General features: G+C 47.7%; 1 protein-coding gene across 1 annotated transcript; it reads right to left on the reverse strand.

Moving 5' to 3' along the window:
• Positions 1-4,956: 4,956 nt before the first annotated feature.
• Positions 4,957-25,497, reverse strand: LOC141731729 (Fc receptor-like protein 5). Its single transcript, XM_074558216.1, has 7 exons — positions 25,411-25,497; positions 22,666-22,704; positions 21,281-21,583; positions 12,649-12,951; positions 8,437-8,751; positions 5,908-6,010; positions 4,957-5,178 (listed from the first exon to the last, which is right to left on the reverse strand). The coding sequence occupies exons 1-7, from the start codon at positions 25,439-25,441 to the stop codon at positions 5,100-5,102; spliced, it is 1,173 nt and encodes a 390-aa protein (XP_074414317.1). The 5' UTR covers positions 25,442-25,497; the 3' UTR covers positions 4,957-5,099.
• Positions 25,498-25,525: the final 28 nt, after the last annotated feature.

A 25,525-nucleotide genomic window follows, 5' to 3' on the forward strand; every position in this document is an offset into this window, starting at 1 on the left:
CAGTCACTCCCAGTCCATCCCAGTTTGCCCCAATCCCCTCCCAGTATAACCCAGTTCCCCATTAACGCATCTCTGGCCCTCCCAGTTTGTCCCAGTCCCTCCCAGTATAAACCAGTCCCATCCCAGTATAAACCAGTCCCATCCCAGTTCATCCCCGTTCACTCCAATGGCCTCCCAGTCCATCCCAGTTTGTTCCAGTCCCATCCCAGTCCCCCATTAACCCCTCCCAGTCCATCCCAGTCCCTCCCAGTATAAACCAGTCCCATCCCAGTTTGCTCCAATCCTATCCCAGTCACTCCCAGTTTGTCCCAGTCCCCTCCCAGTAACCCATCAACCCCTCCCAGTCCCTCCCAGTATAACCCAGTCCTCTCCCAGTACAGCCCAGTCCCCATTAACCCATCCCAGTCCCATCCCAGTATAAACCAGTCCCTCCCAGTTTGTCCCAGTCCATCCCAGTACCCTTTTAACCCATCCCAGTTCCTCCCAGTATAAACCAGTCCATCCCAGTTCATCCCAGTTTGTCCCAATCCTCTCCCAGTCACTCCCAGTTTGTCCCAGTCCCTCCCAGTATAAACCAGTCCCATCCCAGTTTGTCCCCATTAACCCCTCCCAGTCCATCCCAGTTTATACTGGGAGTGACTGGGAGGGGTTAAAAGGGGACTGGGACAAACTGGGAGGGATTAATGGGGGACTGGGTTATACTGGGAGGGGATTGGGGCAAACTGGGATGGACTGGGATGAACTGGGAGGTGACTGGGATGGACTGGGACAAACTGGGAGGGACTGGGATGAACTGGGATGGGGCTGGTTTATACTGGGATGGGACTGGTTTATACTGGGATGGACTGGTTTATGCTGTCCCATTCCAATCCCCTCCCAGTCCATCCCAGTTTGTCCCAATCCCCCTCCCAGTATAAACCAGTCCCATCCCAGTTCCCCATTAACCCCTCTCAGTCTCTCGCAGTCCCTCCCAGTTTGTCCCAATCCCATCCCAGTCCCTTCCAGCTCATCCCAGTTTGTCCCAGTTTGTTCCAGTCCCTCCCAGTTTGTCCCAGTCCCATCCCAGTCCCCTTTTAACCCCTCCCAGTTCCTCCCAGTATAACCCAGTCCCATCCCAGTTCATCCCAGTCCCTCCCAGTTTGTCCCAGTCCCTCCCAGTATAAACCAGTCCCCCCATTAACCCCTCCCAGTTTGTCCCAGTCCCCTTTTAACCCATCCCAGTCCCTCCCAGTATAAACCAGTCCCATCCCAGTTCCCCATTAACCCCTCCCAGTCCTTCCCAGTATAAACCAGTCTATCCCAGTTCATCCCAGTTCACTCCAATCCTCTCCCAGTCCCTCCCAGTCCCTCCCAGTTTGCCCAGTCCCTCCCAGTTTGTCCCAGTCCCTCCCAGTATAACCCAGTCCCCATTAACCCCTCCCAGCTATTCCATTCCCGATCTGTCTCCGCTTTTCCTGAGTTTCCTGTGATCCAAGGATTTGCCCCAAATCCTCCAAAAATGCCCCAAAATCTCCCCCAAAAAATCCCCAAAATTCTCCCAAAAAATGGACGCAAAAATGGCCACAAAATTCCCCAAAAATGCACCAAAAATGCACTAAAAAATTCCACAAAATTCCCCCAAAAATGGTCAAAAAATGGTCCCAAAGTTCCCCAAAAATGCACCAAAAATGCACTAAAAAATTCCGTAAAACTCCCCCAAAAATGGCCTAAAAATGGCCCCAAAAATTCCGCAAAATTCCCCCAAAATGGCCAAAAAATGGCCACAAAATTCCCCAAAAATGCACCAAAAATGCACTAAAAAATACTGCAAAATTCCGCCAAAATGGCCAAAAAATGTCCCCAAAAATGCCCCAAAAATGCACCCAAAAATTCCGCAAAATTCCCCCAAAAATGGCCAAAAAATGGCCACAAAATTCCCCCAAAATGCACCAAAAATGCACTAAAAATTCTGCAAAATTCCCCCAAAAATGGCCAAAAAATGACCACAAAATGCACCAAAAATGCACCAAAAATGTACCAAAAATTCCGCAAAATTCCCCCCAAAAATGGCCAAAAAATGGCCCCCAAAATTCCCCTAAAATGGCCCCAAATCCACCCAAAAATTCCCCTAAAATGGCCCCAAAATCTCCCACAAAAATCCCCAAATTTCCCCCAGAAATGGCCCCAAAATTTGCTCCAAATCCATCCAAAATTGACCCCAAAATTCCCCCAAAAATGGTCCCAAATCCCTCCAAAACAATCTCAAAAGTGGCCCCAAAATTGCCCCAAAAATTTACCAAAATTCCCCAAAACTTCTCCCAAAATTCCCCAAAAGTGGCCCCAAAATGCCCCAGAATTCCGCCAAAAATTGCCCCTAATTCCCCCAAAATTGCCCCAAAAATTCCCCTAAAACGGCCCCAAATCTCCCCAAAATTCCCTCTCAAATGGCCCCAAAAATCCCTCAAAATTCCTCCAAAAGTGGCCCCAAAATACCCCAAAATTTCCCCTAAAATGGCCCCAAATTCTCCAAAAATGACCCCAAAATTCCCCCCCAAAATTTGCCACAAAAATGACCCCAAATCCACCCAAAAATGGCCCAAAATTCCCTCAAAATTCCTCCAAAAAAGGCCCCAAATTTTGCTCCAAATCCTCCAAAAATGACCCCAAAATCCCCTCAAAATTCCCCAAAAAATGGCCCCAAATTTGCCCAAAATCCTCCAAAAATGACCCCAAAATCCCCTCAAAATTCTCCCAAAAATGGCCCCAAAATTCCCTCAAAAATGGCCCCAAATTTGCCCAAAATCCTCCAAAAATGACCCCAAAATTCCCTCAAAATTCCCAAAAAAATGGTCCCAAATTTGCCCCAAATCACCCAAAAATTCCCCCAAAATTCCCCCAAAGTTCCCTCAAAATTCCCTCAAAAAAGGCCCCAAATTTGCCCCAAATCCACCCAAAAATGGCCCCAAAAATTCCCCAAAACTCCCATTAAAATGTCCCAAAAATGGCCCCAAATCCTCCAAAAATGACCCCAAAGTTCCTCTAAAAATGGCCCCAAAATTGCCCCAAGTCCACCCAAAAATGTCCCCAAAATTCCACCAAAAACGGTCCCAAAATGCCCCAGAAATTCCCTAAAATTCCCCCAATAATGGTCCCAAATTCCCCCAAAATTCCCCCAAAAATTCCCCCAAAAGGCCCCAAAAATTCCCCTAAAATGGCCACAAAATTTGCCCAAATCCACCCAAAAATGGTCGCAAAACTACCCAAAAATTCCCCAAAATTCTGCCAAAATGGCCCCAAATTCCCCCAAAATTTCACCAAAATTCCACCAAAATTACCCAAAAATTCACCAAAATTCCCCAAAAATGCCCCAAAAAGCCCCAAATTTGCCCCAAACCCCAAAATTTTTCCAGTGACCCCACTGACCCCTCCCAAAACACCCAAATTTTCACAGCCAATCCCAAAAAACCCCCAAAATTCACCCGCACAACTCATTTGCATCTCCTTTGCATAAACAGCCCCTAAATCCAAAAGGACCAATCAGGACACAGCACACTCGCATCCAACAGCCCCCATTGGCTGCCTCAGCTGACCCCACCCCCTGCCGCCTTTTTGGGGGCGGGGCCTCAACACCTATGGCCACTTTGGGGGCGTGGCCTTTATTGAGTCAGCCATTTTTGGGGCGTGGTCTGAGCTTTATTTGGGGGCGTGGCCTGTGATATGGCAGCCATATTGGGGGTGTGGCCATTGCAGCTTTGTGGGTGTGGCCTGTAAGATGTCAATCATCTTTGTGGCGTAGTCTCTGCACAAATTTGGGGGCGTGGCCTGTGGGGTTTTGGCCACATTGGGGGCGTGGCCTGGAAGCCATTTTGGGGGCGTGGTATTCAAATTGTCAGCCATCTTGGGGGCGTGGTCTCAGAATCTTTTGAGGGCGTGACCTTTGAGTTGTCAGCCATTTGGGGGGCGTGCTCACTGCAGCTTTGTGGGCGTGGCCTGCACATTGTGAAGCATTTTGGGGGCGTGGCCTCAGCCCCATTTGGGGGGCGTGGTCTGTGCAATGTCAGCCATCTTGGGGGCGTGACCAGGAAGTTTTTTTGAGGGCGTGATCTGCGAATTTGCAGCCATCGTGGGGGCGTGGCCTATGCACAAGCTTAAGGGCGTGGCCTGTGAGTTATTGGCCGTCTTGGGGGCGTGGTCTTATCTGCATTTGGGGGCACGGCCTGTGGCACAACGGCCATTTTGTGGGCGTGGTCTCTGCGCAAATTTGGGGGGCCTGGCCTGCTAGAAGTCGGCCATCTTAAGGGCGTGGCCTGGATGCCATTTTGAGAGATCGGTCTTCACATTGTCAGACATATTGGGGGCGTGGTCTCAACTTGTTTTGTGGGCGTGGCCTGTTGAATTTGAGCCATCTTGGGGGTGGGGACTGGGTGACATTTTGGGGGCGTGGCCTGTGATTTGTCGGCCATTTTGTAGGTGTGACCTCTGCACAAATTTGGGGGTGTGGCCTGTGAGTTCTCGGCCATCCTGGGGGCGTGGTCTCAGCATCATTACGGGATCGTCAGCACATTGTCGGCCATCTTATGGGCGTGGCCTCTGCATCTTTTGGGGGCGTGGCCCTGTGAGTTTTCAGCCATCTTGGGGGCGTGGTCTCGGCGCAGTTTGGGGGTGGCCTGTGATATTTCGGCCATTTTGTGAGCACGACCACTGCATCTTTGGGGGCGTGGCTTGTGAGTTGTCAATCACATTGGGGCGTGGTCTTTGCACAAATTTGTGGGCGTGGCCTGTGAGGTTATGACCATCTTGGGGGCGTGGCCTGGGCGCCATTTTGGGGGCGTGGTCTTTGAATTTTCAACGACATTGGTGGCATGACCTCAGCTTTATTTTAGGGCGTGGCCTGTGGGTTGTCAGCCATCTTGGGGGGCGTGGTCTTTGAATTTTCAGCCATCTTGGGGGCGTGGCCTTCCACGTCGCCTCCCCCTTCGTTATGGGGTTGTCAGCACATTGTCGGCCATTTTGGGGGCGTGGTCTGGGCAGCATTTAGGGAGTGCGGTCTCCATGTTGTCGGCCATCTTGTGGGCGTGGTCCGGGCTCACCGGCGGCCATCTTGGTGGGCGTGGCCGGTGTCAGGCGGCCACCTCGAGGTCCCCCATGCGCAGGGTCCCGGTGTCGTCACCGGGGCGGAGCCCCCGCCAGCGGGAACCGCCTGGATTGGGGCGAAAATTCGACATTTTGGGCAAAAAATGCCTTTTTTTGGTAAAAACCCAACATTTCGGGGAGAAGGAGCCATTTTGGGGGTGAAAATCCGACATTTTGGGAAAAAAATGCCATTTTTTGGGAAAAAAAGAATATTTTGGTGACAATTGCCATTTTTGGGGTGAAAAAATTGATTTGGAAGGCAATTGAGGATTTTTTGGGGGAAAAAAGAAAATTTTGGAGATAATTTGGGGATTTTTTGAGGTGGTTTGGAGACAAAACATGAAAATTTATGGGAAAATGAGAAGTTTGGAATAAAATTGGTGATTTTGGGGGTAAATCCAAGGTTTTGGGGTAAAATGAGGATTTTTATGGCAAGAATCAAAGTTTTGGGGTCTAAACAGAGAATTTGGGGTAAAATTAATGATTAGGGGGTTAAATTTTCAATTTTTTGGTCTGACCAAAGAAATTTTGGGGTTAAAATGGGGAATTTCAGGGCAAGAAACAATTCTGGACTAAAATGTGGGACTTTGGGGTCAAAGTGAGAAATTTAGGGTGAAAATGGGAAATTTGGGGCCAAATTACCAAATTTGGGACTTAAATAGAAAAATTTGGGGGAAAATTAGTGATTTTGGGGTTAAATGTTCAATTTTTGGCCTGACCAGGGAAATTTTGGGTTAAAATGGGAGATTTGGGGACTTTTGGGGGTCCAACCCCTCCCCTCCCCCCCTCACTGACCCCCTCCTCCTGCGGCACAGCCAGGCAGCCAATAGGATCGCCAGGAGCAGCGAGGCCACGCCCACCACGCCGCCGATGACCAATGGGAGGAAGTCGAAGTTGGCTGGGGGGGAGAAATCTCCTCAGAAAAAATGCTGGGACAGAAAATTCCCCAAAAAACCCAAAAATCACCCCAAAAATGCCCCCAGGGTCAGTGGGCGTGGTCAGAGGAAGGGGCGTGGTCAATGAGAGGGGGCGTGGTCAATAGAGTGGATGCGGTCAGTAGGTGGGTGTGGCCATTAGGTGGGTGTGGTCAGTAAGAGGGTGTGGCCATTGGAGTGGGCGTGGTCATTAATGTGTGGTCATTGTGGGCATGGTCAGTGGGTGGGTGTGGTCAGCGAGGGTGTGGTCAGTGGGTGGGTGTGGCCATTTTAAGGTGTGGTCACTCAGCTGGGTGTGGCTAATTTAATGGGTTTGGTCCATTGGGGTGTGGTCATTAGGGTGGGTGTGGCCATTTAAGGGTGTGGTCGGTGGGTGTGGTCAGTGGGGTGGGTGTGGTCAATAGAGTGGGTGTGTCATCATTGGGGCGGGTGTGGTATTTGTGGGTGTGGTCAGTGGGGTGGGTGTGGTCAATAGGGTGGGTGTGGCCTTTTGGAGCGTGGTCAGTGGGGTGGGGTCAGCACAATGGGCGTGGCCATTTAGGGCGTGGTCACTGGGGTGGGTGGGGCCAATTGGGGGTGTGGTCATTAGGGTGGGTGTGGCCTTTTCTGGGTGTGGTCATTGGGGTGGGTGTGGCGTTTAGGGGTGTGGTCAGCACAATGGGCGTGGCCATTTGGGGTGTGGTTACTGGGGTGGGTGGGGCCAACTGGGGGTGGGGATATAGGGGTGGGTGTGGTCATTGGTGTGGGTGTGGCCACTCGGGGGTGTGGTCAATAGAGTGGATGTCTCAGTTTGGGGGTGTGGTCAGCACAATGGGTGTGGCCATTTGGGGGTGTGGCCAATCGAGTGGTTGAGACCAATTTTGATGGGCGGGGCCAATTTCAGTCAAGCCCATGAGTGGGTGTGGCCATTTGTGGGTGGGCTCATTGCAGTGGGTGTGGCCACTTGGAGGTGTGGTAATTAGGGTGGGTGTGGCCATTTGGGGGTGTGGCTAATTTGATGGGTGTGGCCATTGGGGTGCGTGCGGCCATGTTGGGGTGTGATCGTTGAGGGTGTGGTCATTGGAGTGGGTGTGGCTAATTTTAGCATGGGTGTGGCCATTTTAGGGTGTGGTCATTGGGGTGGGTGTGGCCATTTTAGGGTGTGGTCATTGGGATGGGTGTGGCCTTTTGGGAGTGTGATCATTGGGGTGGGTGTGGCCATTTTGGGGTGTGATCATTGGGGTGGGTGTGGCCATTTTAGGGTGTGGTCATTGGGGTGGGGTGTGGCCATTTTGGGGTGTGGTCATTGGGGTGGGTGTGGCTAATTTGATGGGTGTGGCCATTTTTGGGGTGTGGTCATTGAGATCGGAGTGGCCATTTTGATGGGCATGGTCAATTTAATTGAGATCAATGTGTGGGTGTGGACATTTGTGGGTGTGGCCACTTGGGTGGGTGTGGCCACTTAAGGGTGTGGTCATTGAGATGGGCATGGTCAATTTTGCTGTGCCCAACTGGTGGGTGTGGCCATTTTGTTGGGCGTGGCCACTTTGGGGTGTGGTCAGTGTGTGGGAGTGGCCAATGAGTGGGAGTGGCCAATGGGCTGTGTTTGGTACTTAGAGGGGGTGTGGCTAATTTGATGGTGTGGTCAATCAGTGGGCATGGCCAATTTTTTGCAGTCATTGAGGTGGGTGTGGCCATTTATGGGTGTGGCCATTTGTGGGTGTGGCCACTTGGGTGGGTGTGGCCACTTAAGGGTGTGGTCGTTGAAATGGGTGTGGCCAATTTTGCTGTGCCCAACTGGTGGGTGTGGCCATTTTGGGGCGTGGTCATTGGGGTGGGTGTGGCCATTTTGTTGGGCGTGGCCACTTTGGGGTGTGGTCAATAGAGTGGGTGTGGTCATTTGGTGTGTGGTCAATGCGGGGGAGTGGCCAATAAGTGGGAGTGACCAATGGGCTGTGTTTGGTATTTGGAGTGGGCGTGGCTATCTTGATGGGCATGGTCCATTGGGGTGTGGTCATTAGGGTGGGTGTGGTCATTAAAGGGTGTGGTCGGTGGGTGTGGTCAGGGGGGTGGGTGTGGTCAGGGGGGTGGGTGTGGTCTTTTCTGGGTGTGGTCATTGGGATGGGTGTGGCATTTGGGGGTGTGGTCAGCACAATGGGCGTGACCAATTTTTTGCAGTCATTTGGGTGGGTGTGGCCATTTTGTGGGTGTGGCCAATTTTATGGGCACGGCCAATTGCGGTGTGGTCATTTTGATGGGCGTGGCCAATTGCTGTGATCACTTAGGTGGGCGTGGCCAATGGGATGGGTGCGTCCATTGCAGTGGGCGTGGCCAAACCCAATTTTGTCACCCCCCCCCTCCATTTTTCCCCCAAAATCCCAAAATTTCCCGCCAAAATCCCCAAACCTACCCACGACCAGCACGGCCACGCCTTCACTGGGCGGAGCCTCCACCCAGGCCCCGCCCACCTCCTCCTCCAGCCGGCAGCTGAAATTCCCGGAAAATTCCGGCAAAATCCGCTCCAGCACCACCTGCGACCCGTCCCCGATGACGTCATCGTTGACGTCATTGATGAGGTCATCGCGCAGCTCGGCGCCGTCGCGGAAGAAGCGGAAGCGGCGCCGGAAGTGACGTCGGTGGGCGGAGCAAATCAGGCGCAGGCGCTGCCCCGCCCCGACCACGCCCGAGCGAGGCTCCACCCACAGCACCGGGGGCGGGGACGGCTCTGGGGGGAAAAAAAAAATTGGGGGGAAATCGGTGAAATCGGGGATTTTTAAATTTTGGGGGGAAAACGGCAAAAAATTTTGATTTTTTTGGGAACATATTATCAAAAATGGCACAAAAATTTAAAATTTTTGAGAAAAAAATGACAAAAACAGGCACAAAAAATTCAATTTTTCGGAGGAAAAAATGGCCAAAAATGGTGGAAAACTTAAATTTTTTTTAGAAAAAAAAAAGGGTAAAAGTGGTACAGAAATTTAATTTTTTTGAGATTAAAGAGGCTAAAAATAGAAAAAAAAATTCAATTTTATTTGAGATAAAAAATTCTAAAATTGAAACCAAAATTCAAGTTTTTTAGAAAATGGCCAAAAATGGAGAAAAAATTCAGTTTTTTGGACAAAAAAAAAAGGCTAAAAATGGCACCAAAATTCGATTTTGTGGAGGAAAAAAAGGCTAGAAACGTTGAAAAAATTTGAATTTTTTGGAGGGAAAAGCAAACCAGAAATGGCACAAAAATTAAATTTTTTCGGTGGAAAAAAAAGGCCAAAAATGGCTCAAAGGTTCAAATTTTTGGAGGAATAAAATGGCCAAAAATGGCGCCAAAATTCGAATTTTTTTTGAGAAAAAATGGCCAAAAATATTAGAAGATTCTAATTTTTTTCAGATAAAAAATCCTAAAAATGGCACAAAATTTCAAATTTTTTTGAGAAAAAAGCGCTAAAAATGGCACAAAAATTCAATTTTTTTTTGAGAAACAAACCCCTAAAAATGGCAATTTTCGGATGAAAAAATGGCCGAAACGGGGCAAAAATTCAATATTGTTGAGGGAAAAAAAGCCTAAAAATGGCACCAAAATTCAATTTTTTGAAGATGAAAATGAAGAAGACGGAGAAGAAACCCAAGGAAACTCAACCAAACCAAACAAAACTCAAACGAAACTCAACCAAACCCAACCATGACCCAATAAAAATCAACGAAACTCAACCAAACTCAAGCAAACCCAACCAAACTTAATCTTGACCCAACCAAACCCAATGAATTTCAACCAAACTCCACCAAACTCAATCTTGACCCATCCAAACTCAACCAAACTGAATCTCGACCCAACAAAACCCAACGAAACTCAACCAAACCCAACCAGACTCAACCAAACTCAATCTTGACCCATCCAAACCCAACCAAACCCAACCAAACTTAATCTTGACCCCGCAAAACCCAACGAAACCCAACAAAACTCGACCAAACTCAACCAAACCCAACCCAACTCAATCTTTCCCCAACAAAACTCAACAAAACCCAACCAAACCAAATCAAACTCAAGCAAATCCAACCCAATTCAGTCTTGAGCCAATGAAACCCAACAAAAGCTCAACAAAACCCAACCAAACCCAATCAAACTTAATCTTGACCCAACGAAACCCAACAAAAGCTCAACAAAACCCAACCAAACCCAACCAAACTTAATCTTGACCCAGTGAAACCCAACGAAACTCAACGAAACCAAACAAAACCCAACGAAACTCAATCTTTTTCCCGTCAAACCCAAGAAAACTCAAACAAACTCAAGGAAACTCAAACAAACCCAATGAAACCCAACCAAACTCAAGAAAAATAAACCAAACCGAAGCAAACTCAACGAAACTCAAGCAAACTCAGCCTTAACCCATCCAAACTCAACCAAACTCAATCTTGACCCAATGAAACTCAACGAAAGCCAACCATGACCCAACCAAGCTCAACGAAAGTCAACCAAACTCAATCTTCACCCAACCTTGACCCAAGAAAAATCAATGAAACCCAATGAAACTCAACCAAACCCAACCAAACTCAATCTTTTCCCAACAAAACGCAACCAAACTCGACAAAACCCAACCAAACTCAATCAAACTCAAGCAAATCCAACCAAACTCAATCTTGAGCCAACGAAACTCAATGAAACCCAACAAAAACTCAACCAAACTCAACCAAACTCAATCTTGACCCATCCAAACCCAACCAAACCCAACCAAACTTAATCTCGACCCAACCAAACTCAACTAAACTCAAGCAAACTCAATCTTGACCCATCCAAACTCAACCAAACTTAATCTTGACCCAGCAAAACCCAACAAAAACTCAACCAAACGAAACCAAACTCAACCAAACCCACTCTTGACCCAACCAAACTCAAGCAAACCCAACAAAACCCAACGAAACCCAACCCAACTCAATCTTTTCCCAAGAAAACTCTACGAAACTCCACCAAACTCAATCTTGACCCAACCAAACTCAACCAAACCCAACCCAACTCCATCTTTTCCCAGCAAAACCCAACGAAACCCAACCAAACCCAACGAAACTCAACCAAACTCAACCAAACTCAATCTTGAGCCATCCAAACCCAACCAAGCCCAACCAAACTCAATCTTGACCCAACGAAACCCAACTAAACCCAATGAAACTCAACCAAACTCAACCTTTTCCCAACAAAACCCAACGAAACTCAACCAAACCAAATCAAACCCAACCAAACCCAATCTTGACTCAACCAAACCCAACAAAACTCAACCAAACCCAACCAAACTCAATCTTGAGCCAACGAAACTCAATGAAACCCAACAAAAACTCAACCAAACTCAACCAAATTCATCAAAACTTAACCAAACTCCACTAAACCCAATTTTGACCCAACCAAACTGAACTAAACTCAAGCAAACTCAATCTTGACCCATCCAAACCCAACCAAACTTAATCTTGACCCAGCAAAACCCAACGAAACTCAACCAAACCCAACCAAACTCAATCTTGAGCCAACAAAACTCAATGAAACCCAACAAAAACTCAACCAAACAAAACCAAACTCAACCAAACCCACTCTTGACCCAATGAAACCAAACGAAACCCAACCCAACTCAATCTTTTCCCAAGAAAACTCAACGAAACTCCACCAAACTCAATCTTGACCCATCCAAACTCAACCAAACTTAATCTTGACCCAACAAAACCCAACGAAACTCAACCAAACTCAACCCAACTCAATCTTTTCCCAGCAAAACCCAATGAAAGTCAACCAAACCAAACCAAACCCAACCAAACTTAATCTCCACCCAGCAAAACCCAACAAAACTCAACCAAACCCAACCCAACTCAATCTTGAGCCAACGAAACTCAACGAAACTCAACCAAACCCAACCAAACTTAATCTTGACCTAATCAAACCCAACCAAACTCAACCAAACTCAATCTTGACCCATCCAAACCCAATTAAACTGAATCTTGACCCTGCAAAACCCAACGAAACCCAACAAAACTCAACGAAACTCAACCAAACCCAACCCAACCAAACCCAATCTTGACCTAATCAAACCCAACAAAACTCAACCAAACCCAACCAAACTCAATCTTGACCCATCCAAACCCAATCTTGACCCAACCAAACTTAATCTTGACCCAGCAAAACCCAACGAAATCCAATGAAACTCAACCAAACCCAACCAAACCCAACCCAACTCAATCTTTTCCCAACAAAACCCAACGAAACTCAACCAAACCCAACCAAACCCAACCCAAACTCAATCTTGACCCATCCAAACCCAACCAAACTTAATCTTGACCCTGCAAAACCCAACAAAACTCAACCAAACTCAACCAGACCCAAGCATAACCCAATAAAATCCAACAAAACCCAACCAGACTCAACCCAACTCAATCTTTTCCCAACCAAACCCAATCAAACCCAACCAAACCCAACCAAACTGAATCTTGACCCTGCAAAACCCAACGAAACCCAACAAAACTCAACAAACCTCAACCAAACTCCACCCAACTCAACCCAACTCAATCTTTTCCCAACAAAACCCAACCAAACCCAACCAAACCCGACCAAACCCAACCAAACCCAACCCAACCCAACCCAGCCCACCTTCCACCACCACGGCCACGGCCTCGCTGGCGTAGGAGCCGATCCAGCGCCCCTCGGCCATCTCCTCGTAGCGGCAGCTGAAGTTCCCGGTGTCGTTCCGGCCGCTCCTCTCCACCCTCATCCGGGCGCTTCCGGAACCTTCCGGCTCCCCGTCGCCGTCCAGCTCGCGGTCGTCGCGCAGGAAGCGGAAGTGGCGCCGCGGGGGGGCGGGGCCGGGCGGGGCCGCGCACAGGAAGAGGAGGGGCTGGCCAATCACGGTGCGGCGTGACGGCGACACCGTCAGGTTGGGCTGGGCGGGGCGGTCTGGGGGGGGCGGGGTTAAAGGTCAAAGTTGGGGGGCGGGGTCAGGGATTGAAATGTGAGATTTGGGGGAAAACGGAAGTTTTTGGTCGATGGGGACGAATTTTGGGGTGAAAATGGCAAAATTTTGGTGGAAAAGTCGAGGTTGGGTGGAAAATCCAACGTTTTGGTCGAATTTTGGGATAAAAACGCCCAAATTTTGCGACAAAACCCCCAAATTTTCACACTTTCCACCCCAAACCTTCCAAAATCCACGGATTTCCCACCCCCGAAACCCCCAAATGCAGAACTTTCCACCCCAAATCCACCAATTTCACCCCAAAACCGCCCAACTTTGGTTCTTCCCACCTCAAAACCCCCAAATCCACGAGTTCCACCCCAAAAAAACCCCAAATTTTCAAACTTTCTACCCCAAAACCCCAAAACCCATGAATTCCACCCCAAAACCCTCCCAAATCCAGAACTTCCCAACCCAAAACCCCCAAAATCTTCAAATTCTACCCCAAAACCCCCCCAAAAAACCCCAAAATCCACAAATTCCACCCCAAAATCCCCCCCAAAAAACCCCAAATCCATGAATTCCATCCCAAAACCCCAATTTTCACACTTTCCACTCCAACCCCCCCCCAAAAACCCCGAAATCCTCGAATTCCACCCCAAACCCCGCACAAAAAAACCCCCAAAAATCCACAAATTCCTCCCCAAAAATCCACAAATTCCCCCCAAAATCCTCGAATTCCACCCCAGAACCCCAAATCAGGAACTTCCACCCTAAAAAACCCCAAAATCCAGAACCTTCCACCCCAAAACCCCCCAAAAAAACCCCAAAATCCACGAATCCTCGAGTTCCACTCCAAAACCCTCGAATTCCACCCCAAAAACCCAAAAACTCACAAATTCCACCCCAAACCCTCAAAATCCACAAATTCCACCCCAAAACCCTCCCAAATCCAGAACCTTCCACCCCAAAAATCCACAAATTCTCCCCCAAAAACCCCCAAAATCCCCGAATTCCACCCCAAAACTCTGAAATCCACAAATTCCACCCCAAAAGCCCCAAATCCAGAACCTTCCACCCCAAAAACCCCCCACAAAAAAAACCCAAAATCCACAAATCCACGAGTTCCACTCCAAAACCCTCCCGAAACCCCCAAAATCCTCAAATTCCACCCCAAAACCCCCCCAAACCCAGAACTTCCCACCCCAAAACCCCAAAAATCCACAAATTCACCCCCCAAACCCCCCAAAATCCCCGAATTTCCACCCCGCACCCCCGCCCCGCAATTTGGTCTGGTCCCGTCCCCCCCCCCCCCCGCACCCCGCACGTGGATGAGCACGCCCAAAACCCTCAAAATCCACAAATTCCACCCCAAACCCCCCAAAAACACCCCCAAATCCTCGAATTCCACCCCAAAACCCTCCCAAAAAACCCCAAAACCCCCGAATTCCCATCCCAAACCCCCAAATCCTCGAGTTCCACCTCAAAACCCTCCCCAAACCACCAAAATCCTCGAAATCCACCCAAAACTCCCCCCAAAAAACCCCCAAAATCCACAAATTCCACCCCAAAACCCCCCCCCAAAACCCCAAACCCCCCAAATCCTTGAGTTCCACCCCAAAACCCCCCCAAAAAATCCCAAAATCCCCGAATTTCCACCCCGCACCCCCCCGCTCCGCGATTTGGTCTGGTCCCGTCCCCCCCCGCACCCCGCACGCGGATGAGCACGCCCAAAACCCTCAAAATCCACAAATTCCACCCCAAACCCCCCAAAAATCCCCCAAAATCCTCGAATTCCACTCCCAAAAAACCCCCAAAATCCTCAAAATCCACCCAAAAAAACCCCAAAATCCACAAATTCCACCCCAAAACCCTCACAAATCCAGAACTTTCCACCCCAAAAAACCCCAAAATCCACAAATTCCCCCTCAAAAAACCCTAAAATCCTCGAATTCCACCCAAAAAACCCCAAATCCACGAGTTCCACCCCAAAACCCCCCCAAAAATCCCAAAATCCTCGAATTTTCACCCCAACCCCCCCCCCAAATCCTCGAGTTCCACCCCAAAATTCCCTCCCCCCAAAAAAACCCCAAATCCACAAATTTCCCAAAACTCTGAAAATCCCCGAATTTCCACCCCGCACCCCCCCCCCGCCCCGCGATTTGGTCTGGTCCCGTCCCCCCCCCGCACCCCGCACGTGGATGAGCACGCCCAAAACCCCCCCAAAAAAAACCCAAAATCCACAAATTCCACCCCAAAAAACCCCAAAATCCTCGAATTCCACCCCGAAAAAACCCTAAAAACCACAAATTCCACCCCAAAACCCTCAAAATCCACGAATTTCCACCCCAAAAATACCCCAGAATCCTCGAATTCCACCCCAAACCCCCCAAAAATCCACAAAATCCACAAATTCCACCCCAAAAAACCCAAAATCCCCCCAAAAAACCCCAAAAATCCACAAATTCACCCCCCAAACCCCCCAAAACCCCCGAATTTCCACCCCGCACCCCCCCGCCATTTGGTCCGGTCCCGTCCCCCCCCCGCACCCCGCACGCGGATGAGCACGCCCAAAACCCTCAAAATCCACAAATTCCACCCCAAACCCCCTCAAAAAAGCCAAAATCTTTGAATTCCACCCCCAAAAAAACCCCAAAATCCTCGAATTCCACCCCAAAAAATCCCAAAATCCTCGAATTCCACCCCAAAACCCCGCCAAAATCCACAAATTCCACCCCAAAAAACCCCAAAATCCCCCGAAAAAAAACCCAAAACCCCCGAAATTCCACCCCGCACCCCCCCGCCCCGCGATTTGGTCTGGTCCCGTCCCCCCCCGCACCCCGCACACGGATGAGCACGCCCAAAACCCTCAAAATCCAAAAATTCCACCCCAAACCCCCCAAAAAAAACCCCAAAATCCACAAATTCCACCCCAAAACCCTCCCAAATCCAGAACTTCCCACTCCAAGAAACCCCAAAATCCTCGAATTCCACCCCAAAACCCCGCCAAAATCCACGAATTCCACCCCAAAAAACCCCAAAATCCCCCGAAAACCCCCCAAAATCCCCGAAATTCCACCCCGCACCCCCCCGCCCCGCGATTTGGTCTCGTCCCGTCCCCCCCCGCACCCCGCACGCGGATGAGCACGCCCAAAACCCCCCCAAAAAAACCCCAAAATCCACAAATTCCACCCCAAAAAACCCCTAAAATCCAGAACCTTCCACCCCAAAACCCCCCAAAAAACCCCAAAACCCACGAATCCACGAGTTCCACTCCAAAACCCTCTCAAATCCGGAACTTTCTGCCCCAAAACCCCCCCAAATCCTCGAATTCCACCCCAAAATCCCCCCCAAAAAAAACCCAAATCCACAAATTTCCCAAAACTCTGAAAATCCCCGAATTTCCACCCTGCACCCCCCCGCCCCGCCATTTGGTCTCGTCCTTTCCCCCCCCGCACCCCGCACGCGGATGAGCACGCCCAGAACCCCCCCAAAAACCCCAAAATCCACAAATTCCACACCAAAAAAACCCAAAATCCTCGAATTCCACCCCAGAAAACCCTAAAATCCTCGAATTCCACCCCAAAACTCCGAAATCCACAAATTCCACCCCAAAAGCCCCAAATCCAGAACCTTCCACCCCAAAATCCCCCGCAAAAAAACACTAAAATCCTCGAATTCCACCCCAAAACCCGCCCAAAACACCCAAAATCCTCGAATTCCACCCAAAAAAAACCCCCAAAATCCTCAAATTCCACCCCAAAAACCCCAAAATCCCCGAATTTCCACCCCACACCCCCCCGCAATTTGGTCTCGTCCACACCCCCCGCACCCCGCACGCGGATGAGCACGCCCAAAACCCTCAAAATCCACAAATTCCACCCCAAAAAACCCCAAAATCCTCGAATTCCACCCCAAAAGCCCCAAATCCAGAACCTTCCACCCCAAAACCCCCCCAAAAATAACCCCAAACCCCCGAATCCCCATCCCAAACCTCCAAATCCTCGAGTTCCACCTCAAAACCCTCCCCAAACCACCAAAATCCTCGAATTCCACCCAAAACTCCCCCCAAAAAGCCCCTAAAATCCACAAATTCCACCCCAACCCCCCCCCAAAAAACCCCAAACCCCCCAAATCCTCGAGTTCCACCCCAAAACCCTCCCAAAAAAACCCAAAATCTACAAATCCCCCTCAAAAAACCCCAAAAACCCCGAATTTCCACCCCGCACCCCCCCCACCATTTGGTCTGGTCCCGTCCCCCCCCGCACCCCGCACGCAGATGAGCACACCCAAAACCCCCCCAAAAAAACCCCAAAATCCACAAATTCCACCCCAAAAAACCCTAAAATCCAGAACCTTCCACCCCAAAACCCCCCAAAAAACCCCAAAACCCACGAATCCACGAGTTCCACTCCAAAACCCTCTCAAATCCGGAACTTTCTGCCCCAAAACCCCCCCAAATCCTCGAATTCCACCCCAAAATCCCCCCCAAAAAAACCCCAAATCCACAAATTTCCCAAAACTCTGAAAATCCCCGAATTTTCACCCCGCACCCCCCCCGCCCCGCGATTTGGTCTCGTCCTGTCCCCCCCCGCACCCCGCACGCGGATGAGCACGCCCAAAACCCTCAAAATCCACAAATTCCACCCCAAACCCCCCAAAAAAAGCCAAAATCTTTGAATTCCACCCCAAAAAACCTCCAAAATCCTCGAATTCCACCCCCAAAAATCCCAAAATCCTCGAATTCCACCCCAAAATCCTCGAATTCCACCCCAAAACCCCCAAATCCAGAACCTTCCACCCCAAAAACCCCCCAAAAAAACCCCAAAATCCTCGAATTTTCACCCCCAAACCCCCCCAAATCTTCGAATTCCACCCCAAAATCCCCCCCCAAAAAAAACCCCAAATCCACAAATTTCCCAAAACTCTGAAAATCCCCGAATTTCCTCCCCGCACCCCCCGCCCCGCGATTTGGTCTGGTCCCGTCCCCCCCCGCACCCCGCACGCAGATGAGCACGCCCAAAACCCTCAAAATCCACAAATTCCACCCCAAACCCCCCAAAAAACCCCCAAAATCCTCGAATTCCACCCCAAAACCCCCAAATCCAGAACCTTCCTCCCCAAAACCCTCCCAAAAAAACCCAAAACCCCCGAATTCCCACCCCAAACCCCCCAAATCCTCGAGTTCCACCTCAAAACCGTCCCCAAACCACCAAAATCCTCGAATTCCACCCAAAACTCCCCCCAAAAAAACCCCAAAATCCACAAATTCCACCCCAAAAACCCCAAAATCCACAAATCCTCGAGTTCCACCCCAAAACCCCCCAAATAAATCCCAAAATCCCCGAATTTCCACCCCGCACCCCCCGCCCCGCGATTTGGTCTCGTCCCGTCCCCCCCCGCACCCTGCACGCGGATGAGCACGCCCAAAACCCCCCCAAAAAACCCTTCAAAATCCTCGAATTCCACCCCAAAAAAACCCCAAAATCCTAGAATTCCACCTCAAAAACCCCAAATCCTCGAGTTCCACCCCAAAACCACCCCCAAAAAAACCCCAAAATCTACAAATTCCCCCTCAAAAAATCCCAAAATCCTCGAATTCCACCCCAAAAAAACCCAACATCCCTGAATTCTACCCCGCACCCCCCCCCCCCCCGCAATTTGGTCTGGTCCCGTCCCCCCCCACACCCCGCACGCGGATGAGCACGCCCAAAACCCTCAAAATCCACAAATTCCACCCCAAACCCCCCAAAAAACCCCCCAAAATCCTCGAATTCCACCCCAAAACCCTCAAATCCAGAACCTTCCACCCCAAAACCCTCCCAAAAAACCCCAAAATCCACAAATTCCACCCCAAAAAACCCCAAAATCCTCGAATTCCACCCCAAAATCCCCCTCAAAAAACCCCAAATCCACAAATTTCCCAAAACTCTGAAAATTCCCGAATTTCCACCCCGCACCCCCCCCCCCGCGATTTGGTCTGGTCCCGTTCCCCCCCCCCGCACCCCGCACGCGGATGAGCACACCCAAAACCCTCAAAATCCACAAATTCCACCCCAACCCCCCCAAAAAACCCCCAAATCCTCGAATTCCACCCCCAAAATCCCTAAAATCCTCGAATTCCACCCCAAAACTCCGAAATCCACAAATTCCACCCCAAAAGCCCCAAATCCAGAACCTTCCACCCCAAAATCCCCCCCAAAAAAACACTAAAATCCTCGAATTTCACCCCAAAACCCGCCCAAAAAACCCAAAATCCTCGAATTCCACCCCCAAAAAACCCCCAAAATCCTCGAATTCCACCCCAAAACCCCCAAATCCAGAACCTTCCACCCCAAAACCCTCCCAAAAAAACCCCAAAATCTATAAATCCCCCCTCAAAAAATCCCAAAATCCTCGAATTCCACCCCAAAAAACCCCAAAATCCTCGAATTCCACCCCCAAACCCCTCCCCCGCAATTTGGTCTCGTCCGCCCCTCCCCGCACCCCGCACGCGGATGAGCACGCCCAAAACCCCCCCAAAAAAACCCCAAAAAACCACGAATTTCCACCCTAAATCCAGAACTTTCCACCCCAAAAAACCCCAAAATCCTCGAATTCCACCCCAACCCCCCCCCCAAAATCCACAAATTCCACCCCCAAAAAAACCCCAAAATCCTCGAATTCCACCCCAAGAAATCCCAAAACTCTCGAATTCCACCCCAAAACCCCCAAATCCAGAACCTTCCACCCCAAAATCCCCCCAAAAAACCCCAAAACCCCCCAAAAAACCCCAAAACCCCCGAATGTTCACCCCGCACCCCCCCGCGATTTGGTCCCGTCCCGTCCCCCCCCGCACCCTGCACGCGGATGAGCACGCCCAAAAGCCCCCCAAAAAAACCCAAAATCCACGAATTCCACCCCAAAAAACCCCAAAATCCTCGAATTTCACCCCCAAAAAACCCTAAAATCCTCGAATTCCACCCCAAACCCCTCCCAAAATCCACAAAATCCACAAATTCCACCCCAAAAAAACCCAAAATCCCCCCAAAAACCCCCAAAACCCTCGAATTTCCACCCCGCACCCCCCGCCCCGCGATTTGGTCTGGTCCCGTCCCCCCCCGCACCCCTCACGCGAATGAGCACGCCCAAAACCCTCAAAATCCACAAATTCCACCCCAAACCCCCCCCAAAAACCCCAAAATCCTCGAATTCCACCCCAAAAAACCTCGAATTCCACCCCAAAACCCCCAAATCCAGAACCTTCCACCCCAAAACCCTCCCAAAAAAACCCCAAAACCCCCAAATCCTCATCCCAAACCCCCAAATCCTCGAGTTCCACCTCAAAACCCTCCCCAAACCCCCCAAATCCTCGAGTTCCACCCCAAAACCCCCCCAAAAAACCCCAAAATCCCCGAATTTCCACCCCGCACCCCCGCCCCCGCCATTTGGTCTGGTCCCGTCCCCCCCCCCCGCACCCCGCACGCAGATGAGCACGCCCAAAACCCTCAAAATCCACAAATTCCACCCCAAACCCCCCAAAAAACCCCAAAATCCTCAAATTCCACCCCCAAAAAACTCTAAAATCCTCGAATTCCACCCCAAAAAACCCAAAATCCACAAATTCCTTTCCAAAAGCCCCAAATCCAGAACCTTCCACCCCAAAATCCCCCGCAAAAAAACACTAAAATCCTCGAATTCCACCCCAAAACCCGCCCAAAAAACCCAAAATCCTCGAATTCCACCCCAAAAAACCCCCAAAATCCTCAAATTCCACCTCAAAACCCCCCCAAATCCAGAACTTCCCACCCCAAAACCCCAAAAATCCACAAATTCACCCCCCAAACCCCCCAAAATCCCCTAATTTCCACCCCGCACCCCCCCGCCCCGCGATTTGGTCTGGTCCCGTCCCCCCCGCACCCCGCACGCGGATGAGCACGCCCAAAACCCTCAAAATCCACAAATTCCACCCCAACCCCCCCCAAAAAACCCCAAAATCCTCGAATTCCACCCCCAAAAAAACCCCAAAATCCTCGAATTCCACCCCAAAAAATCCCAAAATCCTCGAATTCCACCTCAAAACCCCAAATCCAGAACCTTCCACCCCAAAATCCCCCGCAAAAAAACACTAAAATCCTCGAATTCCACCCCAAAACCCGCCCAAAAAACCCAAAATCCTCGAATTCCACCCCAAAAAACCCCCAAAATCCTCAAATTCCACCCCAAAACCCCGCCAAAATCCACAAATTCCACCCCAAAAAACCCCAAAATCCCCCGAAAAAATCCCAAAACCCCCGAATTTTCACCCCGTATCCCTCCCCCTGCAATTTGGTCTCGTCCCGTCCCCCCCCGCACCCTGCACGCGGATGAGCACGCCCGCGCTGGGCTCCGACACCGCCTCGCTGCCGTCCCGCCGCCGCGCGCTGTACGCGCATGCGTGCACGCCGCCGTCGCGCGGGCCGCTGACGGTGACGTTGATCGTGTGCGCCCGGCGCGTCGTGCGCGCCTCGCTGGCCCAGCCCGAGGCGCCCCAGAAGCGGAAAGCGCGCACGCGCGCTGGGCCCGGCGGCGCCGAGCACGTGACGGACACGTGATCGCCGACCAGGAAGTGCGGCCGGGGCGGGGCCACCGAGATGGACGGCGGGGGGAGGGGCGAATCTGAGGGGGAAAAATAATGGGAAAAAAAAAATGGGAAAAAAAAAAAATGGGAATTTTGTGAGGTGGAAATGGAGAAAAAGCGCGAAATTTTAACCCGAAATTTGGATTTTTGACCCAAAATTCTGATTTTTTACCCCAAATTCTGATATTTTCCCCCATAATTGTGATTTTTTCCCCAAAATACTGATTTTTTTTTCCCAAAATTCAAATTTTTTGCCCCAAATTCAAATTTTTTCCCCAAAATTCTGCGCTTTTTTGCCCCAAAATTCATATTTTTTTGCCCCAAAATTCTGATATTTTCCCTCCAAAATTCTGATTTTTTTCTCCCAAAAATTCCGATTTTTTTCCCAAAATTCTGATATTTTCCCCCAAAACTCTGATTTTTTTTCTCCCAAAAATTCTGATTTTTTTCCCCCAAAATTCATAAATTTTTTTGCCCCAAAATTCTGATTTTTCCCTCCCCCAAAGTTCTGATTTTTCTCCCTAAAATTTTGATTATTTTTTACCCAAAATTCTGATTTTCTCTCCCCAAAATTCTGATTTTTTTCCCTAAAAATTCAGATTTTTACCCAAAATTCAGATATTTTTTCCCACCAAAATTCAGATATTTTTTCCCACCAAAATTCTGATTTTTTCACCACCAAAATTCTGATCTTTTTCCCTCAAATTCTGATTTTTTTTCCCCAAAATTCTGATCTTTTTCCCTCAAATTCTGATTTTTTACCCAAAATTCTGATTTTTTTTCCCTAAAAATTCTGATTTTTACCCAAAATTCTGACTTTTTTTCCCACCAAAATTCTGATTTTTTTTCCTCAAATTCTGATTTTTTTCCCCAAAATTCTGATTTTTTTTCCCCCAAATTCTGATTTTTTTTCCCAAAATTCTTTTTTTTTCCCCCAAAATTCTGATTTTTATCCCCCCCAAAATTCTGATTTTTTTCCCACCAAAATTCTGATTTTTTTTTCCCAAATTCTGATTTTATTCCCAATATTCTTTTTTTTTCCCCCAAAATTCTGATTTTTTTTGACCAAAATTTGGATTTTTTTGCCCAAAATTTGGATTTTTTGGGAATTTTTCGTTACCTGAGGGCGTCACCGGCGGGAAAAGGAGCAGGAGAGAAGCTGGGAAAAGGAAAAATGGGAAAATTTTAAAAAATTTGGGAAAATTTTAGAAAATTTGGGAAAATTGGGGAAAAATTGGGAAAAATTGGGAAAAATTGGAAAAAAGTTGCAAAAAAATGAAATTAAAAAATTATTAATTATTAATTGGGGGAATGAAAGGAAATTAAAAATTAGAATAATTTAAAATAAAAATGGGATTAAAATAATATTAAAACTGGAAAAATTTGGAACATTAAAATATTAGAATTATTTTTAATTCATAATTTAGGGGGAATTAATTGAGAGGAAAATTGAGAGGAAATTCAAAATATTTTGAAATAAAAAGGAAAAAAATTAAAAATTTAAAAATAATGGGAATAAAAAGGAAATAAAAACTTATTTCTTCATTTTGAATTGGGGAAAATGGAAAAAGAAAAATTGAAAATAAAATAAAATAAATATTAAAAAATAAAATAATAATAAAAAATAATTTTTAAATACAAGGAAACAACAAAGAATTTCTGAAAGGAAATTTAAAAAAATGAAATTTAAAAATTAAAACTAAATTTTAAAAAATTGAAAATAAAGTTCGAGTACAATTTAAAATGTGAAAATAAATGAGAAGAAATTAAATATTGCAATTAGTTTTGAAAGGAAATGAAAATAAATTTCACTAAAAAGTTATAAAATTAAAAATGATTTTAGAGAGTAAATGGAATTTTTAAAAAATAAAATCTAAATTAAAATTAAAATCAAATAGAAAAAAAAATTAAAATAAAAATTAAATATACAATTAAAATTAAAATTAAAATTAAAATTAAAATTAAAATTAAAATTAAAATTAAATAGGAAAAAAAATAAAATAAAAATTAAATATACCATTAGAATTAAATATACCATTAAAATTAAAATTAAAATAAATAGGAAAAAAAAGAAATAAAAATTAAATATACCATTAGAATTAAATATACCAATAAAATTAAAATTAAAATTAAAATTAAAATAAATAGGAAAAAAATAAAATAAAAATTAAATATACCATTAGAATTAAATATACCATTAAAATTAAAATTAAAATTAAAATTGAATAGAAAACAAAAAAGGAAATTTTAAATGAACAGAAATTGAAAGAAAAATTCAAAGAAAAAATCGATTCAAAAAAGAAAAGTGAAAGTGAAAGGAAATGGAAATGAAATCAAATTGAAGAATGAAAAAAATTGAAAATAAAAAGTGAAACAGTGAAAAATGGGATTTAAAATTGGGGAAAAATGGGAAAAATGGGAAAAATGGGAGGAAGAGGAGGAAGAGGAAGAGGAGGAAGAGGAGCCAAAAAATGGGGGAAAAAATGGAAAAATTGGGAAAAATGGGAAAATTGGGTGGGGACGAAGAGGAGGAAGAGGAGGAAGAGCAGGTGGGAAAATGGGCACAAAAATGGGGAAAAAATGGAAAAATTGGGAAAAATGGAAGGAAGAGGAGGAAGAGGAAGAAGAGGAAGAGCAGGTCCAGAAATGGGGGGGGAAATGGAAAAATTGGGGAAAAATGAAAGAGAGGAGGAAGAGGAGGAGGAGGAGGAGGAAGAGGAGCCAAAAAATGGGGGAAAAAATGGAAAAATTGGGAGGGGAGGAGGAGGAAGAAGAGGAGGAAGAGCAGGAGGGAAAATGGGCACAAAAATGGGGGAAAATGGAAAAATTGGGAAAAATGGGAGGAAGAGGAGGAGGAGGAAGAGCAGGTCCAGAAATGGGGGAAAAAATGGAAAAATTGGGGAAAAATGAAAGAGAGGAGGAAGAGGATGAGGAGGAAGAGGAGCCAAAAAATGGGGGAAAAATTGGGAAATTTGGGAAAAATTGGGAGGGGAGGAAGAGGAAGAAGAGGAGGAAGAGCAGGAGGGAAAATGGGCACAAAAATGGGGGAAAAATGGAAAAATTTGGGGAAAAATGAAAGAGAGGAGGAAGAGGATGAGGAGGAGGAAGAGGAGCCAAAAAATGGGGAAAAATTGGGAAATTTGGGGGATAATGGGTGGGGAGGAAGAGGATGAGGAGGAGGAAGAGGAGCCAAAAAATGGGGGAAAAATGGAAAAATTGGGAAAATTGGGAAAATTGGGTGGGGAGGAAGAGGAAGATGAAGAAGAGGAGGAAGAGGAGGAGGGAAAATGGGCACAAAAATGGGGAAAAAATGGGGAAAATGGGAGGAAGAGGAGGAAGAGGAGGAAGAGGAAGAGCAGGTCCAGAAATGGGGGAAAAAATGGAAAAATTGGGGAAAAATGAAAGAGAGGAGGAAGAGGATGAGGAGGAGGAAGAGGAGCCAAAAATGGGAGAAAAAATGGAAAAATTGGGAAAAATGGGAGGAAGAGGAAGAGGAGGAGCCAAAAAATGGGGGAAAAAAGGGAAAAATTGGGAAAAATTGGGAGGGGAGGAAGAGGAGGAGGAAGAGGAGGAGGAAGAGCAGGAGGGAAAATGGGCACAAAAATGGGGGAAAAATGGGAAAATTGGGAAAAATGGGAGGAAGAGGAGGAGGAGGAAGAGGAGCCAAAAAATGGGGAAAAATGGAAAATTGGGGAAAAATGGGAGGGGAGGAAGAGAAGGAAGAGGAGGAAGAGCAGGAGGGAAAATGGGCCCAAAAATGGGGGAAAAAAGGGAAAAATTGGGAAAAATGGGCAAAGATGAAGAGGAGGAAGAGGAAGAGGAGGAGGAGGAGGAGGAGGAAGATGAGGATGAAGAGCAGGCTCACCCAGCAGCGGGACGGAGCTCGGCTGCGCCATGGCCGTGTCACTGTCACTGTCCCCACCCTGCACTGTCACTGTCCCTGTCCCCACCCTGTCCCTGTCCCTGTCACTGTCACTGTC

Source organism: Zonotrichia albicollis, chromosome 24, assembly GCF_047830755.1.
Source record: "Zonotrichia albicollis isolate bZonAlb1 chromosome 24, bZonAlb1.hap1, whole genome shotgun sequence".
Classification (NCBI taxonomy): Eukaryota; Metazoa; Chordata; class Aves; order Passeriformes; family Passerellidae; genus Zonotrichia; species Zonotrichia albicollis.

Coding starts and splice junctions, on each gene's coding strand:
- LOC141731729 (XM_074558216.1), bottom strand. CDS start 25,441: ATGGCGCAGCCGAGCTCCGTCCCGCTGCTGG. Junction 12,952..21,280: donor CGTGCTCATCCGCGTGCAGG/GTGCGGGGGGGG, acceptor CGCCCCCCCCAG/ACCGCCCCGCCCAGCCCAAC. Junction 5,179..5,907: donor CTGTGCCGCAGGAGGAGGGG/GTCAGTGAGGGG, acceptor CCCCAATCCAGG/CGGTTCCCGCTGGCGGGGGC.